This window comes from Protopterus annectens, chromosome 16.part0 (assembly GCF_019279795.1).
Source record: "Protopterus annectens isolate FY-2018-M chromosome 16.part0, PAN1.0, whole genome shotgun sequence".
NCBI classification, from domain to species: Eukaryota; Metazoa; Chordata; order Ceratodontiformes; family Protopteridae; genus Protopterus; species Protopterus annectens.
Genome location: NC_056750.1, coordinates 657703797 through 657723960, shown reverse-complemented (window position 1 = coordinate 657723960; position 20164 = coordinate 657703797). Strand labels below are relative to the sequence as shown.

Here is a 20164-nt window from a genome sequence, read left to right as displayed (position 1 = left end):
CAGACAGGTACACAATATTAATAGCAACATTAGTTGCATCTCTAATAATCTTGCCTTAACTTTCATAATTATTCTATCAGAAAACACATACCAATATCTGTTTCCATAATGGCACACATGTCTTTTTGTATCCCCTGAAAGATGCAGAGGATTAAGGTGCTGTTTAAACTAAAGCACACTCCTACCTTTTAAGCTTATTGGCTTAGTTATTAAATTTACATATATATGGCCTTAAAACTGCAGACATCAAAAATCTTCATAACTATGTAATCTTAAATTTTTAGTCAAAATTATGCAAGTCCTTGAGCTCAACTTACTGTGAATAACCCACACGAAGCATACCTGTTAGAGCAAGAAATCTGGTCAAAGCCATAAGTAAAAGTGGGACAAAGGCCAAAAACTAGGAATGATTTTAAATATTGCTCTTACAAATGTTGAAAGTTGATGGAAAAAATAGGTTTTATGTTAGAATGAATTTTCTGAATGTTATGAAGTCTGTAACTCAAATGTCATGTTTTAACTTCAGTTTTTAATGATTTGCCACTAATTTACCAAAGAACCACAATTTTTTTAAAAAACAGATCACAAATATGAGGTAAAAATCTGGACATTCTGCAAAAATGTATACAGTTGAGAGGTAATGACACAAAGGTCTTAGAGATTTAAAAAAGAACTTCTGTGCATGTCTACTAGTGGTATTAATTTCACTAACATTTATTTCCGTAGCAAACTTAAGTTCTTAGTTATAGTGTTCAAAACATGTATCCTAATGTTTACTTTCAAACTCAAGTATGCATAAAACTACTCATCAATACATTTTTGTGTTAAAACAAAGGGCAGAAGTAATATGCACACTCAGAATGTCCTTCTGTCTTTTAATCATGGTAGTCTATATATTTTCTGAACAGAGGGCCTTTGTGCCACTGTGCTCTTACCCTTTGCCTCTACTTCCTCTCCTACCCTATACCTCCATAAACTTACCACAACCCACTCCCTTTCACCCCTATATATACCACCTTTTACCTCTCACCTCACCTTCTTTTCTGTCTTCTCCTCATATTTCTAACTTCCCAAAAAAAGCTTGTTTTTTAACCTATACACAAATGTTTCACTTGTTTTTTTCATCTGAAATGCCTGTACTTTTAATATGTTTAGACTACATGAATCTCACTTTTGTAAATCATTACCTAGGATTTAGAAATGTTACGTCTTTTTTTAACAAACTGTATACTATCTCTTTATTTTTCACTGTTCTACTACTTTATTTACTTTTGTATAACTATTGTAAAATTGTCTATATCAGGTGGAGCTTTTCTCCTTTGCCCTCCACTGAAAATGGGCTCTTCCAGGCCCAGTGGACTATCCCAGTCATCAAACTGTAATAAATAAATTGTTTAAGGACTGTATGTTTGCCTCATGTTGCATAACTTAAATACCTGCAATAGAAATGACATTCACATATACAAATGGTTAATAGTTTTCAGTTGAACCTTTGAATAAACAGTGTAATAATTACTTACAGTTGTATGTTAAATAATATAAAACATAAATAGAACATACATAGTGAATGTATGTACATTTAACAGAATGTGAAAATGTTAAGTGGGTTTTGTGGCAATAATTCTGATTATTTTCTGTTCTTTTTAGCTGTAAAAGAAGCAGCTGTGCAGAGACGACACAACTTGTACAGAGACAGTATTGTGATAAACAGTGATCCTAGCCTGCAGTTGTTAGGAGAAGGCGTGCCAATTGATTGGAATACTGAGTTTAGTGAGCAGGCAGAGCCTGTTATCCAAGACAAGCGAAAGAGGATGAAGCAAGTGGTATCCACCATTATACAAGATGACTTGCCTCTTGCACTTGAGTCCTGCATTGATGTTCCAGCTCATGAGGGTATTCAGGAAGAGCCTGATAAGGAGGTAGGTGAAATGGACAGTGACCTCAATGCATGTCCCAAATCCCCAGACAGTGTCAATGAGATTCGTGGCATGTTAACCAAGGTAGTCACACTGGAGACAAAAGTTCCTACAGACCAGGTTGATTCCTCTCTTTCAAATGGTTCCATTGTCCAAGAAGTTAAAGAAGTTAAGGAAGAAGCAACCAAGGAAGTTAAGGTAGAAGCAATGCCCCCTGCCAATGCAGATGCAATGGTGTCTTCCCATTGTCCAGAAAATAAGGATGCACACAGTCAAGATTCACCTGCTGTCAAAGGAGAAGCATTTACTTCTGTTCATGTGTCTGCACCAGCGTCAGAAGTCTGGCCAAAAAGTAAGGATGCACATGGTCAAGAAGATTCTCCTAATGTTCAGGCAGAAAAGGTATCTCCTGTTCATTTTCCCATACCTTCTTTGGAGAGTAGCCAGTCACATTCTACAGAAAGCAAGGGTGCAAGTGGGCAGGAAGATTCAGCAGATTTCCAATCGAAAGAGTCTGTCCACGTGTTTGCACAATCATGGAACGGTAGCTCTCTCCTTCCTCCAGAAATTGGAGAAGTAGGCACTCGCAAAGTTTCAGATGTTGTGATAAACCAGAAGGAAATTGTGTCAGAAGTCACAGATTCTGCCTCAGAAGATATAAGCACCACCACAGACAATCAGGAATGCAGTGTCCCACCAGCTGAAGAAAATGTAATGGCCAATGTTCAGCCATCTGAACATGAAATAATCTCAAGTGCCAGTGAAACAGCAGAATCATCCTAGACCTGCATTTACTTTTATAATTAAAACTTTTCAGCAATAGTGTTGAGAACTGGTTCCAAAGAACAGTCTGTGATTGTGTTGGGTATATCATTTGGTACAGTTACTTGCCCCAAACTACAGACTTTGCTGGTTATAAGTCTCACTCCAGATGTTCCTGCTCATTGTGCTTATAGTAATTTAAAGCTGTAAGAAATGTCAAAGTGTTTTCTTTAGCAAACCGAAGTAAGTCTTCCAGCACTAATATTAGGACCTATACGCAGGTAGCCTATAGTCAAAGGATGTCAGTACTTTGGAATAATTAGTCCCCAGGAAGCAATATTGTTGACTGATTTCAAAGACAACGTATTTTATGTGTGTTTTATATATTATATAAGTAAATATTTGCTGTAAAAATAATAAGCCACTTTGGCAAATTTTACTTTAAGAATTAAAATTAATGTGTGGGAGGTGTACAGAAAATACATGGATTTTTTTTTAATTGTTTATAACTGAAAACCTTTGCATGGAGGTTCACAAATGGGTTCCTTTTTAAATTGTCTAATTTCTTTTGGAATGGAACCAAGTAACTGGACCTTCTGTGTTGGGTTCACTGTTTAAAACTGTTACTCCTCTGTACTTGAAAACATTTAAGCCTCAGCTTGCTTCACTTCTTAAGTCTTAATAGTGTATATTTTTGTTTTAATATTGATGAGTTGTTTTAGATTTTTGTCTGTATCTTGATAGGAAGAAGTGAAGAGGAAAAATTTATTCCATAGCTGTTTAAAGAAGCAGCACACTGAAGTCACTGTATGGACGGTGCTTTTCTGTGGAGTGGGATCATTTTTCTTTTTTTCCCTTTCTTTCAGTACATCTCAAGCAACGTAATATTATAAGTAGGAAATTGGGGTATAGACGTATCCATTTGCATCTCCAGTTAGTGCAACAAAATCGTCTCAGTTGGATATAAAATCTCTACATAGCTTTAGAAATCTCATGATCATAGATTTTAAAGATTACTCCTGTCATGTAGGTTACTAATCTGAACTGGATCATTGCACGATGTACCTGTAGGTTTTTGGATTTGAGGGATGGATGTTTCATACTACAGGTCACTTGTGTAACACTACAAGATGTAGTTTAAGTATGCTATAGAATAAAGGAGCAAACATCAGTTGGCAGTTTTCTCAACTCCTGTGATTCTGTCTCCGAAACTCAGTGTTGTACGTTTGTGTCTCTATTCACACTGTTGATAGTTATTGGGAATCCTTTTCAGACTTGGAGTGCAATTCCTTTGGGGGTAAAAATTCTTATTTTTCCTAGATGCGTAACAGTTGATTGTTTTGACACACTTAGTAGTCAGTTTGCACAGGTCACTTGGGATTTTCAGTAGTTTTTCTTTTATTTTTGTAGATCTGGGTTTCTAATTCTAAGAACACACTGACATGATGCACTTTCTGTAAGAAGCCTAGACATGAATAAATGTCATTGATGTACACTTTGCATCTTGCATCTTGAAATGTTTTGCTTTCAACTAGCAAAACCCATAGGGAAAAGGTAACTTGTACTTTCCTATTTCTTGTAGCACTAATACTTTCCTTCTCATTTTGTAGCACTGAGATTATTCAGGATATTTTTGCTCCCTACAACTTTGACCATCTAGCCCTGCCTGATCCTTGGTTTGTTTGTTCTAGTCTCTTCCTCAGCACTAGAGTGGAACTTCTTTCCATGAGGAATTAGTTTTTTTGTTTGTTCCATTTATTTATACACTAGTGGGTGGTTAATGTCAAGCACTAGATGTCCATCAGTTGCATGAATTCTTCCATGTGATTCAGCTATGGCTCATTTACAACAACTTGCTTCTTTTTCTCAGCCATGGCCAATCACTAGTCGAGTGTTACTTTGGCTTGCCAAATGCTGTAATAATAACTATTATTTCCAATTTTCTTCTGATTAGCACTGTGAGATTATCTACTGGCAGGAAGTAGCAGCCTCTTCATGGAAACATCACTTTAAACTTGTAGCAGACAATTTTGCTTTAAAAAAAATAAATTTCACATTTTGGAAAATGCTGTAAAGTGCTGCTTTGAACGTTTGTAACACACACATGAAAATATTAGTCTCTTTTTTTCTTTTTCACTGAATTTGGAAAGGAGGTTATCACAACTGAAGACTGTTGGTTGCTATCTTATGGTTTAAGACTTGTATGCAATGCAGACTACTGTGTCTGAAGTGTAAAGTGTTGGTGACACTCTAGAATCAAACATTTTTAGCTGTAGTATTTTCAGGTCTTCAATTTGTAATTTCACTCTGATAATATGTTGTGGTATTTTTGGATCATGTAACAATCTGAGACTATGTCTAGAACTGAAGGAATGGGATGAGGGGATGATATCCAATCCTTTATACACTAGGCCTAACAAAGCAAACTTCACACATCACATATGTCACAAGTTCTTTATACATATTTTTGTTGGCAAAAAATGTAATCATAAAATGTTATTAAAAATTTATTAAAAATTTCCCCAAACAAAGGTGTAGAAGTCACAGCTAGAAAAATCCTAGTTAAATGCATAGATGCAGCAGAAGTATTCATGCCCTTTCATTGTATCGTGTTTGTACACCAGTCACCTCTGAAGAATGGATCTCTCTCTGCTCAGTGGCTCACAGGCCTTACAGTGGAGTCAAACCAAAAAGTCATACTGCAAAAAACATGCCAGTTATCCTAACAAAGTGTGGAAATTGACTTTAAAATGTAAAATAATGTGATGGGAATGAAAGTACAGTGCTTGTACTTAAGCATTCTACTTTCACTGAAAAAGAAAGTATGGGTTGGGTTGCTTAAGTTCTGCTCCTTCAGGGATTGTTGAAGCCTCTCCCCCACTCCTGGATGTATCACCATGCCTGTAGGAATTTAATATTCTACTTGAACACTCATAGCAGCTCCCACCCTGAGGTGTAGAAGGAAGGGTGTGCAAGGCTAAACAAGAGATGGCAATAGCAAATAGCGATCCAGGGTTTCTTCACTTCTTTGGAATATGAAAGTGGAAAATATGCTTTCAGATGTCTCTTTTAATTATATATTCCTTAAATGATTTTGTTGTCATGAATCTTGGAAGCTAAAATGAAAATGGTGCTTTGCCACACTGGAGTACATTACTACCTTCCATCTTTTGCCTCCAAAATAGGGTCTATATTAAATCAGCAAATGCTGATTTAGCAACCCTTTTAAAGCAAAACCTGAACGTTTCCAGGACTTAGCCATTTCCTCCACTGTAGTGCGATCCTGGAGTTGGTGTATTTAAGTAGGGGAAGCCCCCCACTTTCCCTGCTATTCCGGGTCTTCGGGATTTTCAGGTTTCGGTTTTATAGGGTCGATAAATCAGCGTTGGCTATTTTAAGCATTCGCTGATTTAATATAGACCCCCAAAAATATGCATTTTGTATGTTTAGTAATACCTGTACAATCCTAATCTTCTGTTATCAAACGGAATATCTTTAACCAGAATGGCACTCACTACAGTTGGTTACTCATATGTATTATTTAATTTTCTGGTTGTTGGAACGAGGTGTGTTATGAAAGATGTGATGCACTGCTCTACTGAGAGTTTACTCTTCGGATAACTTTGGGAGGGTAGAGGTGTCTGTACCAGTCATGCCAAAAAAAGACAGTTACAGTGATTAAGCTGGAAAAAAATTAGATGGAAATACATGAATGCAGCCTACAGTCATATTTACAAGTCTGCCAACAGTAATTCTAGCAGTGTGACTTTAAAATGGCAACATTTGTAAAATAAGTTCAGTTTTCTGCAATAATTGCTTAAAGTGCACCTTATTTTTGATGTGTGTTTTAACAATGGCTTTTCCTTTTTGTAAGCAACACCAGTGCATTTATTTAGACATTCCTTGTTTTAATTCTGTTGAATGTGTGGCTTAAACTGTAAAACAGAAATTTGCTTTTCAGTACATAAAACCAGTATATGCTTTTGTTTTCAAAAATGCAGTTTAAAAATGATGGCTTCATCCTATACAAAGCTGAGATATAAAGACCTGACTTTAACAAAACACTATAAATGTAAAATTTTGTGTTTTTAATGTGTCTTACTATGTTTATATGTAACAGATAAATATTTTATGCTTCCCAGGACCACAGAGCACTCTAGACATTATGCAGTACACTCCAATTTTGTTGTATGCATTTGAAATCATTATCTTTTGTTGCATTTAAAATGCTAATGGCTCATTTTCGTGCACAGTTGGTGGTTGAGTCACTGTGCCTTTCAATTATTTTATTCAAGTGCATTATGTACATGTAAGCATTTGCCTCAAATAAAAGTCTATCTTCAACTATGTGTCTGCTTTTGAATAACTTGTGTTTTAATGTTTACTATACCCATATGTACTGTGGTGGGGGTGGTAGGTTTCCAGTTGCCGCCCATCTATATTGTGGCCATCTTGGTCCTCTGTCATCTGTTGCAACCTTTTTCCACACATTAAATACATGAGGATTTAGTAGAGAATTTCAATAGTACTAAAATTCTCCAGTAACCAATTTTCACAGTCTATATAACTAGGTGGTGATAGTAAAACAATAATGCAACAAAATAATTTTTTTACTTGTAATTTGTCCCAGCATGCAGTTGTAACATTAAACATCTCATCCCATTTATTTATCAAGACTTGACATTTGTATTTGATTGTAGAGACCTGTCATAGCATCATTGCAAAATGTGCAGTTCTGCAGGGTTCAGCTCCTACATGTCTCCATACTTAACCCTTCATAAAAGGAGTGCAGCCTTGTGCATTCCCATTACTGTCACCTGGATGTTGAACTTCTGCCAGTTTTCCCATCTTCAGTAATATAGTTTTTTATTTGCTTGTATTTAAATAGCTATGTATGTTCTCCTTGTCCAAGTATACGGTTTTATAGTCTGTCATTGCTTACTATGTATATTGACTGCTATTAAATTAGCATGAGCCTAGCTGGGGTTGAATTATTGGTGTAGTTTTGCTGAAAGCAACTCATTTCTAATTACTGTGTGGGTTTTTCATTGCAAAGGATTACAGTTTTTATTAGATTTGGCTACCAAATGGAATATATTGTAGATGAAGAGATGCATGTATATGTGGGTATGTAATGCATGTATCTTAGAGTAGGTCTGTTGACTGCAAAGTCATTGTTGCTTTGAAATTAATGTGATAAACATTAATCTTCACTAGGTGATTAAATTGCTGACACTGCAGTGCAACATCAGGGAGAAAATGCTCTCCTGAGTGTCATCCTTTGTATGAGATGTTAAACCAAGGTTCCAACTAATTGAGCTGGTGACAGCTCAGCCAGATGTAAAAGTTCCCTAATGCCCTGGCCAAATTTCCTCTTGCAGTAGAAATACTATCTGTTGTTGACCCTGAAAAATAGGTCAGTAGTTTACTGGGTCTAACCTGATTAACAAAAGGATGGATACATAAATAAAATCTGTGATTGCTATATTATTGGTATTTTCTTGTAAAAAGCAAGTATGATTAGCAAACCAATTATTGTTACTATTTGTCTAAGAGAGCCAGTGTCTGTTGTATTTTCAATTTCCTGGGTTTGTACTGGTCTGAGGGAATGGATGGCCTGGATTCTGACATCTGCACTGGTTAACATTTAAGATGGTGACACTCTTTTTTTTCTATTTTTTAATAATTTTTCTGGGAGTTAGTATATCAGCAAATGTGCCTGTTCTTTGAAGAGTTTGCTTGCAGTACATTCCGACTTCTTTCCAGTTATTACCATCTTACAGAATCATGAGACAGTCTGCACTGAGTCTTTAATATGATGGCCCTATGTATATCGAGATAATTATTTTGTTGTGATCTGCTGCTGTTATGCTTAGCACAGCTGTGGCACTGCAGCAGTATTTACTACTCTATTACAGCAGATCATCTTGGTTGGGAAGTAGTAGTGTGTATTAACACTATTCTCTGACATGGTTGCTTCTTAATGTGTTTATTAATAGCCGAGTTTGTCTCTAGTAAGTGGTATGGTTCTGATCTCTATGAGCAGAGCTCCCTTTGACAGTACTGTGCTACAAGATTCCGCTTTCATTTTTGCCGGTGGCGTTTCACTTTTTCGAATGTCCCCCAGCTGTTAATGGAATGGACATATGACAGGAAGGTGTCACATATGTAAGCACTTGATATTAAGAGGGCACTGTGTGCTTATTGTCCTTCCCTCATTTACTACTGGATAGTACATCAATCCTCTCCTGCTGTCCTTTGCCATCTAAATATTTAATTTTATATTTTTTTTGTTTTTATTTGTGAGTGCTTTGTCATGTTCAAAGAGGGCAGAGCTTTACTGAGTGGGGTAAGATCATCCCTTCTGCGCAATCAGTGAAGCTATGCCAGCCATGGCTTGAACGCATGAGGCAGAAGTCTTTGAAAAACTGAACAAGGATCCTCTGTAGGGACGTTTTTTTCACTGCAGGGGGCCATCTCAGATAAACTGATACGGTATTAGTCTCCTGAGTGAACCTCATGTGGTGATATCCCCCAATTATGTCTCACCCTGACACAGACTTTCATGGGGTGATACCACCCATTACATGTCACCCAAGCAGACCTCATCATGATGCGATAATACCCCCCCATTACGTGGCTCTGGAGCAGACCTCATCATGTGATGATAATAGCCCCCTTTGTGTCACCTTGACATGGACTTTCATGGGGTGATACCCCCCATTACATGTCTACTGAGTGGACCTCATGGGGTGATATTACACAGACATGGACTTTCATAGGGTCATAAACCCCCATTGTGTCACCCTGATGGACTTAGGTGGCGTGATGATCCACTCAGTGTGTTTCATAAACGGACCTCATGGGGGTGATAACACCCCCATTATGTGTCACCCTGACATGGACATTCATTCCGTATCTCCCCAAGTGGACCTCATCATGGGGTGATACCCCCCCATTACATTTCTCCCAAGTAGACCTCTTCATGGGGTGATGCCACCATTGTGTCTCCAGAGTGGGTGATACCTCTATTGTGTCCTAAGTGAATCTCATCATGGGGTGATATTAAGCCCCATTACATGTCATGCTAACATGAAATTTCATGGGATGATACCCCCATTACATTTCACCATGACATGGACTTTCATGGGTGATAACCCCCATTACATGTCTCTGGAGTTGACCGTCATGGGTTGATACCCCACATTCTCTCCTAAGGGGACTTCATCATGGGATGATGAATACACAGCATTATGTTTGTCCTGAGTGGACCTCCTCATGGGGTGATAATACCCAAATTACATCTCCCCAAGTGGACCACCTCATGAGGTAATATCCCCATTGAGTTTCTTGAGTGGACCTCATGGGGTGATACCCCCATATTACATGTCTCCAGAGTGGACCTCATCATGGGGTGATACCCCCATTACACGTCACCCTGACATTTACTTAGGGTGATACCCCCATTACATGTCTCCTAAGTGGATATCATGGGGTGATACCCTGTTACGTGTTACCTGAGTGGACCTCCTCATGGGACATGATTATACCCCCATTACATATTTCCCAAGTGAACCTCATCATGGGGCAATACCCCCATTACTCGTCTCCCGAGTGAACTTCATGGGGTGATTACCCCATTACATGTCTCCTGAGTGGACCTCATCATGGGATGATTATATTACCCCATTGTGTCATCCTGACATGGACTTTAATGGGGGTGTTGAAACCACCATTACGTTTCACCCTGACATGGACTTCTTGGGGTGATGCCTTCCATTATGTCTCCAGAGTGGGCATCACGGGGTGATGCCTTCCATTATGCATCTCCAGAGTGGGCATCACGGGGTGATGCCTTCCATTACGCGTCTCCAGAGTGGGCATCACGGGGTGATGCCTTCCATTACGTGTCTCCAGAGTGGGCATCACGGGGTGATGCCTTCCATTCTGGCCTCCAGAGTGGGCATCACGGGGTGATGCCTTCCATTACGCGTCTCCAGAGTGGGCATCACGGGGTGATGCCTTCCATTACGCGTCTCCAGAGTGGGCATCACGGGGTGATGCCTTCCATTACGCATCTCCAGAGTGGGCATCATGGGGTGATGCCTTCCATTTTCACCCTGACAGGTACTTTCATGTGGTGATACCCCCATTATGTGTCTCCCGAGTGGAACTCATGGGTTGATACCCCCAATTATGTCTCCCAAATGGACTTTGAGTTAATAGCCCCCATTACATCATCTTGACATGGACTTTCATGGGGAGAATTCCACCCCATTGTGTCACCCTGACTTGGACTTCTAGGACATGATACCCCCCCCATATTGTGTATGATAATACTGCCCCATTATGTTTCACCCTGACATGGACTTTCATGGCGTGATATCCCCCACTACATGGTTTCCAAGTGGAGCTCATCATGGGTTGATACCAGCATTACGTGTCACCTTAACATGCACTTTCATGTGGTGATACTCTGAATTGTGTTTCCTAAGTGGACCTCATGGGGTGATACCCCCTTTATGTCTCTCCCAAGTGGATTTCATCATGGGGTGATGATGCCCCCTTTACGTCTCTTCCAAGTGAACCTCATCATGGGGTGATACCCCCTTATGTGTCACCCTGACATGGACTTTCATGGGGTGATACCCCTCATTATAGGTTTCTGGAGTGGACTTCATTATGGGTTGATACCCCACATTACATCTCATCATGGGGTGATACCCCCTTATGTGTCACCCTGACATGGACTTTCATGGGGTGATACCCCTCATTACAGGTTTCTGGAGTGGACTTCATTATGGGTTGATACCCCACATTACTTCTCTCCTGAGAGTCCTCATGGGGTGATAAAACCCCCATTATGTCTCTCCTGAGTGGACCTCATCATGGGATGATGATACCCCCTTTACGTCTCTTCCAAGGGGACCTCATCATGGGATGAATACCCAGCATTACATGTCTCGTGAGTGGACCTCCTCATGGGGTGGTAACCCATTACCTATCTCCTGAGTAGACATCATGTGGTGATAATGCCCCCCATTATGTCACTCTGACATGGACTATCAGAGTGATAAATACCCATCCATTACGTGTCACCCTATCATAGGGTGATAATACCCACCCATTAAATCACCCTTCCATGGACTTTAATAGCATGACCATAATACCCCATTGTGTTTCCAGAGTGGACATCATGGGGTGATACCCCCCATTGTGTGACTCTGACAGACTTTCAAGGGGGGATGATACCCCCATTACGTGTCAAGAGTGGCCCAATTAAGTGTCCCCGAGTTGACCTCATCATGGGGTGATACCCCATTACATTCCTCAAGTGCATCTAATCATGGGGTGATAGTCCCATTACTTGTCTGCCGAGTGGTACTCATGGGGTGATTATACCACCCCATTACGTGTCTTGAGTGGACCTCATCATGGGGCGATACCCACATTACATCACCCTGACATGGACTTTCATGAGGTGATTATACCCTCATTACATGTCACCGTGACTTGGACGGGGTGATGTCCACTCGGGAGACAAGTAATGGGGGATGATATGGGCTGATGCCCCCCATTGTGTCTCCTGGGTGGACCTTATGGGGTAATAAAACCCTATTACGATTCTCCTGAGTGGACCTCCTCATGGGGTGACGCCCCATTATGTGTCTCCCAAGTGGACCTTATGGTGTAATAAAGCCCATTATGTGTCTCCCAAATGGACCTCATCCTGGGGTGATAATCATACCCCCATTACTTGTCTCCTGAGTGGAAATCGTGGGGTGATTATACCACCCCATTGCATGTCTACCAAGTGGACTACATCATGGGGTGATACCCCCTTATGAGTCCCGTGACATGGACTTTCATGGGGTAATGCCCTCTGTTACTGGTCACTCTGTCATGGATTTTCATGGGGTCATAATACCCCAGCTTCAAGAAAAACACTGGTGCCTCGGGAAAGACAAGTAAAGAAATAACACAAAAATAATTTATTCAATGTTTTCGTCCGATACTTATTCAGAATAAAATCTTACACATACCCATCAATATTTATACTAAAACATTAGTAGCTAAATAAATTATCTAATTAAACAATTAATACAAAACTACTTTATAATTAAACTGCTTTATAAAACCATATAAAAACTTTTAAAATTCATAAAACTACTAATATTGACTTCATATTCACATATAATTATACTTTCAATTTTCTGTTGACCAAAAAACATTTAATATTAATCATTTCATTCAACCCTGGCAACACATCTCCTAGCTGTAATTGCCACAAAGTTTCTTCCCTTTCTACCTTATTTTTCATGCTGCTACCGCTGAGATCACCTTTAACATGTTCCAAAACAGAAAACTTTTTTTATTATTGGCATTATTAAATGTACATCTCATAGTATGCCTGTAGAGGGCATTATTAACATCTTTAGTCTTGATCGCATAATGGTGCTCTTTTATGTTTACTAAGGCTTTTTGTAGTCATTCCCATATAATATGCAGGACAACCTGAACAAAGAGAAACATAAACATTATTAGTTTTACAATTATATCTTCCATCTATACTTGTAATCTTATCATAATGCTCTAAATTAATAAAGGGCCCCTCCAAAATATACCTACAGGCACTACAATTACAACATTTGAACATACTTCTAGTCTTGCTAGTTACTGGAGGTGAAATGAGGGTATCACACTGAAGCATATTTTTAATAGTTTGATTCTTCTTGCACACGAACTTAGGTGTTTCACCCAACACAGTACTTAATTCATTATTGTCCTTAATTTTCCAGTTATTCTGTATAACATGTTTGATGTTTTCACTATCTACATACATCTCAATGGCACACCTAGGTGCCATCTCACTTGTTTCACCTCCTTGATGTTTTTTTTTATTTTCCAATAATCCTTTTATTAATATAGGAGGGGAATCATTTTCTCTTCTTTCCATTATGTCTGATGCTACCCTTTCTAACAGTTTTGTGGGATAGCCTCTGTTGACAATTTCATAATAAACTGTATCTCTAATAAAATCAGTATCACTACTCACCGTCCTAGAGGCTCTAATATACTGGCCCTTAGGAATGTTCTTTTTTATAAAGTTAGGATGGTTACTTTTATAATGTAAGTAGTTATTGACATATGTTTCCTTTCAATATACTCTGCTAGAAAACTTCTTTTCCATTATATTCCAAACAAGGTCTATATCCAAAAAACTTACTCTCTTCCCTTTATTACCAATGGTAAAATTAAGAAAGGTACTACTATGTATTTCTTCCAAAAAATTGTTAGCCATAACATCTTCACTCTTCACAATAAAGAAGAGATGGTCAATAAATCTGCAGTAAAATAATATATTCGGAAAAACCTTAAGGGTGGGTATAATGTCTTTTTCCCACCATCTCATCACCAATCCAGTGAAACCTGGTGCTACAGTGGCTCCCATCGTGACTCCCTTCAGTTGTTTATAGTACTTCTTATTGAAAATGAAATAATTATTTTCCAACAATAACTCTAATAGACTTGCATATAATTTAATGCTGGCCTCACTGTATGTGGTGTACTAACTCCACACCTTCTGTTTATGGTATATAAGTATATAATGAAGCCATATCAAGTGTTAACATGGTAAATTCACTGTTAACTAAAATGTTTAAGTCTATTATATTATTTTCGGAAAATTCTCTAACCTTAAAAAAAGACCAAGATTCTTTCACAAAAGAAGACAAATCTTGTACTATTGGATTCAGAACAGAATCCAAAAACAAAGAAATAGCTAGAGTAGAACTACCTGCCACTGAAACTATTGGCCTAAAGGGTGGGTTCATTTTATTTTTATGAATTTTGGGTATACCAAATAGTATACCCATTTTAGATTCTTCAACCAAAAGACAATTGTATAGCTCCATAGTTATATCGCCATTCATCAAAAAGTCATACAAACAATATTGTATATATTTGTAACTTATTTCAATAATATCTAGTTACTTCACAATATTCATTGTCATTGTTTAGTAGACTTTCCATGACTCTGTTGTAATCTATGGTTCACATTACAATCAACCCTCTACCTTTATCTGCCTTCATAAAACGTAAATCATATTGATTTCTTAAATCCGAAAGAATCTTTCTTCATTAGTTACATTGAAATACTTTTGTTTAGGCTTACTTTTTAAGATGGACCTAACGTCTCTTTCACAAAAGTTATCAAACACTTTTAAAGTAGAATGTAAATTTGGATTATACAGTGAAGGTTTATGTAAGTGATATTTAGATCTAACATCAACATCCTTCATAATATAGCTCAAATTAAACTTACGGATATACATTTTTAAATTCCAATAAGGTGTTAGCCACAGCGGCACGCTTACTAGGTATAAAATTTAAACCTAGTTTAAGAATACACTCTTGTGTGTCGCTCTTGTGTGTCTGTTAAACAAATGTCCGTTAGATTATATATTATAATCTCTGAACTCACAGAAAAGTTCATAATTTCACTGTTCTTTTTCCGAAATCGGCTCCTGCCTCTTTTTTGTCTCGACTGGGTTCTGTTCAATCTCCCTCTGAAGTTTTTTGAAGGGCCTGTAGCCATTTGTTGAAAAGAGCTGCCCAGCTTGTTTTCTGTATGAGCGCCCGACTCTCTATTGATCCTGTGTGATGTCAGGGCACTGCTGTAAGCTGCTGGCTCCTTTGTTATCTTCTATTAAAGGGCCCGTTGTCTTAGAATATGAACATTTTTTATAGACAGTTGAAGCGCCCACTTTCCGATCTTATCTGCATTGGTAAAATAAGCAGGACTGGCTTCATAATCTTTCAAATCTCTTTCAATTTTACTTATTTTTCTTTCTATAACTGTCTCTTCATATTTTCCTACTGTATCAAATACCTCTTGAAAATTCTCGTCTGCATCTCTTTCATTTTTAATTGCTTTTTGATGTTACTATCAACCTCTTCCAACCGAATTTTCAGCTTTGATATAGACTCATTGTTCCTAGCAATCAACAGTTTGAGGAAGTCCAAATCAGCGACGTTAAACATCACTAATTTATCAAAGAACGGATCCTCTCTGCTGACTCCATTGGGGACCTTAAAAAATCTGAGCCCTTACAGCACAATGTTACATTGTATACAATGTTCAAAATATTTATTCTCCACTATTAAGGCTCGACACCCCATTATGTGTCTTGAGTGGACCTCAGCATGGGGCGATAATACCCACATTACATGTCACCCTGACATGGGGTGATTATACCCTCATTACGTGTCACCGTGACTTGGACTTGGATGGGGTGATATCCCCCATTACTTGTCTCCAGAGTGGACATCATGGGCTGATGCCCCCCACTGTGTCTCCTGGGTGGACCTTTTGAGGTAATAAAACCCCATTACGACTCTCCTGAGTGGACCTCATGGGGGTGATACCACATTACGTGTCTCCTTAGTGGGCCTTATGGGGTAATAAAACCCCATTGCATGTGGACCTCATCATGGGGTGATGATACCCCCCATTGGGCCTTATGGGGTAATAAAACCCCATTGCATGTGGACCTCATCATGGGGTGATGATACCCCCCATTACATGTCTCCCGAGTGGACCTCATCATGTGGTGATGATCATACCCCCCATTACTTGTCTCCTGAGTGGAAATCATCATGGGGTGATTATACCGCCCCATTACGTGTCTACCAAGTGGACTACATCATAGGGTGATACCCACCCTTATGAGTGAACATGACATGGACTTTCATGGGGTAACACCCCCTATTACTGGTCACTCTGTTATGGATTTTCATGGGGTTATAATACCCCATTACGTGTCACCCAGACATGGATTTCCATGGGGTGGTGGTGACCCTTGTCACCCAGACATGGATTTCCATGGGGTGGTGGTGACCCTCGTGTCACCCTGACATGGATTTCCATGGGGTGGTGGTGACCCTCGTGTCACCCTGACATGGATTTCCATGGGGTGGTGGTGACCCTCGTGTCACCCTGACATGGATTTCCATGGGGTGGTGGTGACCCTCGTGTCACCCTGACATGGATTTTCAAGGGGGATTCCCCCATTACGTGTAGCCATGACTAACTTTCAGGTGGTTGTACCCCCATTGTCTCCTGAGTCGACTTCATCATAGGGTGATTATATCCCCATTATGTGAATCCCGAGTGGACCTCTTAGGGTAATACCGCCCATTACGAGTCAACCTGACATGGATTTTCATGGGGTAATGATACCCAGTATTACATGTCACCTGACATGGGTTTCCATGGGGTGATACCCATTACATGTCACCCTGACGTGGACTTTCATGGGGCGATGCCCCCAATTACATGTCACCCTGACGTGGACTTTTATGTGGTGATGAAAATACGTCCTTGTAATGCGTCACCCTCACACGGAATTTCATGTGATGATGATACGCCCTTGTAATGTCACCCTGACATGGACTTTCATGGGATGATGATACCCCATCATGTCACCCTGACACAGACTTTCATGGGATGAGGATACCCCATCATGTCACCCTGACAGACTTTCATGGGATGAGGATACCCCATCATGTCACCCAGACAGACTTTCATGGGGTGAGGATACCCCATCATGTCACCCTGACAGACTTTCATGGGGTGAGGATACCCCATCATGTCACCCTGACACTTTCATGGGGTGAGGATACCCCATCATGTCACCCTGCCGGCCTTTCATGGGGTGAGGATACCCCATGTCACCCTGCCGGCCTTTCATGGGGTCATTGTACCCCCTTGTCACTCTGCCATGGCCTTTCATGGGGTCATTGTACCCCCTTGTCACCCTGCCATGGGCTTTCATGGGGTCATTGTAACCCCTTGTCACCCTGCCATGGGCTTTCATGGGGTCATTGTACCCCCTTGTCACCCTGCCATGGCCTTTCATGGGGTCATTGTACCCCCTTGTCACCCTGCCATGGCCTTTCATGGGGTCATTGTACCCCCTTGTCACCCTGCCATGGCCTTTCATGGGGTCATTGTACCCCCTTGTGTCCCTTTGTCATGGACTTTCATGGGGTGATAACTCCCATTGTGTCACACTGACATGGACTTTCATGTGGTGATAGTACCCCCAATACGTGTCACCCTGACAGACTTTCATGGGGTGATAGTACCCCCATTAGGTGTCACTCTGACATGGACTTTCATGGGGAGATAGTACCCCCATTACGTATCACACTCACATGGACTTCCATGGGGTGATGCCCCATTGTGTCATATTCACATGGACTTACAAGGATGATAACCCCTGTTGTCACCCTGACATGGGCTTTTATGGAGTGATACCCCCTGTTATATCACCCTGACATGGGCTTTGATGGAGTGATACCCCCTGTTATGTCACCCTGACATGGGCTTTCATAGGGGTTATGATACCACCTTGTCACCCTGATATGGACTTTCATGAGGTGATAATACCCCTATTAGGTGTCACCCTGACATGTAATTTTATTGGATAATACTGCCCCCATTAGGTGTCTCCCTGACATGGACTTTCATGGGATGATAATACCACATCATTACATATCACCCTGACAGACTTTCATGGGGTAATGCCCTCATTGTGTCAGCCTGACACTGACTTTCATGGGGTGGTGATAACCCCATTGTCAACCTGACAGGACTTTCATGTGATGGTGATAATACCATTGTTTCACCCTGATATGGACTTTCATGGGGTGATGCCCCCATTGTCGCCTTGACATGGAATTGCTGATATCTCCCTGACATGTTGTGATGATACCCCCCCATAATGTCACCCTGACAGACTTTTTCATGTGGTGATATGCCCCCATGTGTCACCCTGACACAAACTTTCATGTGGTGATGGTAACCCCCATAAGGTGTTACCCTGACAACTTTCATGTGGTGATAACCCCTCTAAGGTGTCTTCCTGACATGGACTTTCATGGGATGATAGTAATTCCCCATCATTACATGTAATTGCATAATATCTCCATTACATGTCATCTTGAGATGGACTTTCAAAGGGGGGTGATATCCCCCATTGCGTCACCCTGACATGGACTTTCATGGGGTGATAACCCACCATTGTCACCTTGACATGCAGTTTCAGAGTAATACCTCCCATTGTGTCACCCTGAGATGGACTTTGATAGGGTGATATCCCCCATTATGTATCACCTTGAGAATGACTTTCATGGGGTGATAACCCTATTACATGCTAGCCTGACATGGATTTACATGTGGTGGTGATAATACACCCATTACGTGTCACCCTGACAAGGACTTTAATGTGGTGGTGATAATACCCCCATTACATGTCACCCTGACAGGAACTTTTGTGTGGTGGTAACACCCCCATGACGTGTGACCCTGACAGGGATTTTCATGTGGTGGTGATACCCCATTACGTGTCACCCTGTCTCAGACTTTCATAGGGTGACTAATAGCCCCCCTTAGGGGTCATCCCAATTCAGACTTACATAGGGTGACAATAGCCTCCCCTGTTAGGTCATCCCGACTCAGACTTTCATGGTGTGAATATAATACCCCCTTTAAGGGTCATCCTGACTTGGACTTGTATGGGGTGAAGATAAAAGCCCCCTTTAAAGGTCATCCCAATTCAGACTTTAATGGGGTGAAGACAGTACTCCCCTTTATTGGTTATCCCGACCCAGACATTCATAGTGACGTAAATACTCCCACTTGGGGGTCGGCCCGGACTTTGATGGGGGATAAAAAACCCCCATTACGGGTCATCCCAAAATTAACTTTCATGGGGGGATGATAGCCACCATTACCGGTCATGCAGAGATGGACTTATGGGGGAACGATAATAGCCCCCCATTACATGTCATCCCGAGAAGGACTTAGGAGATAATAGCTCCCGAGAAGGACTTAATGGGGGGATGATAATAGCCCCCCATTACAGGTCATCCCGAGATGGACTTAATGGGGGACGATAATAGCCCCCCATCCAGGTCATCCCGAGATGGACTTGGGGGGACGATGATAGCCCCCCATTCAAGGTCATCCCGAGAAGGACTTGGGGGGACAATGATAGCCCCCCATTCAAGGTCATCCTGAGAAGGACTTGGGGGGACGATGATAGCCCCCCATTCAAGGTCATCCCGAGAAGGACTTGGGGGGACGATGATAGCCCCCCATTCAAGGTCATCCCGAGAAGGACTTGGGGGGACGATGATAGCCCCCCATTCAAGGTCATCCAGAGATGGACTTGGGGGGACGATGATAGCCCCCCAAGAAGGACTTGGGGGGACGATGATAGCCCCCCATTCAAGGTCATCCAGAGATGGACTTGGGGGACAATGATAGCCCCCCCAGAAGGACTTGGGGGGACGATGATAGCCCCCCATTCAAGGTCATCCAGAGATGGACTTGGGGGGACGATGATAGCCCCCCAAGAAGGACTTGGGGGACGATGATAGCCCCAATTCAAGGTCATCCAGAGATGGACATGGGGCGA

The 20164-nt window shown here is 40.8% G+C and overlaps 1 protein-coding gene across 1 annotated transcript in view; it reads left to right on the top strand.

Moving 5' to 3' along the window:
• LOC122790935 (protein Niban 2-like) overlaps positions 1 to 7022 on the top strand; it is a 1255142-nt gene extending 1248120 nt beyond the window's left edge. The window contains exon 14 of the mRNA XM_044058638.1: positions 1648 to 7022. Within this exon, the coding sequence (XP_043914573.1) occupies positions 1648 to 2699 (1052 nt within the window). The 3' untranslated portion in view covers positions 2700 to 7022. The remainder of the gene's footprint in view (positions 1 to 1647) is intronic.
• Positions 7023 to 20164: the final 13142 nt, after the last annotated feature.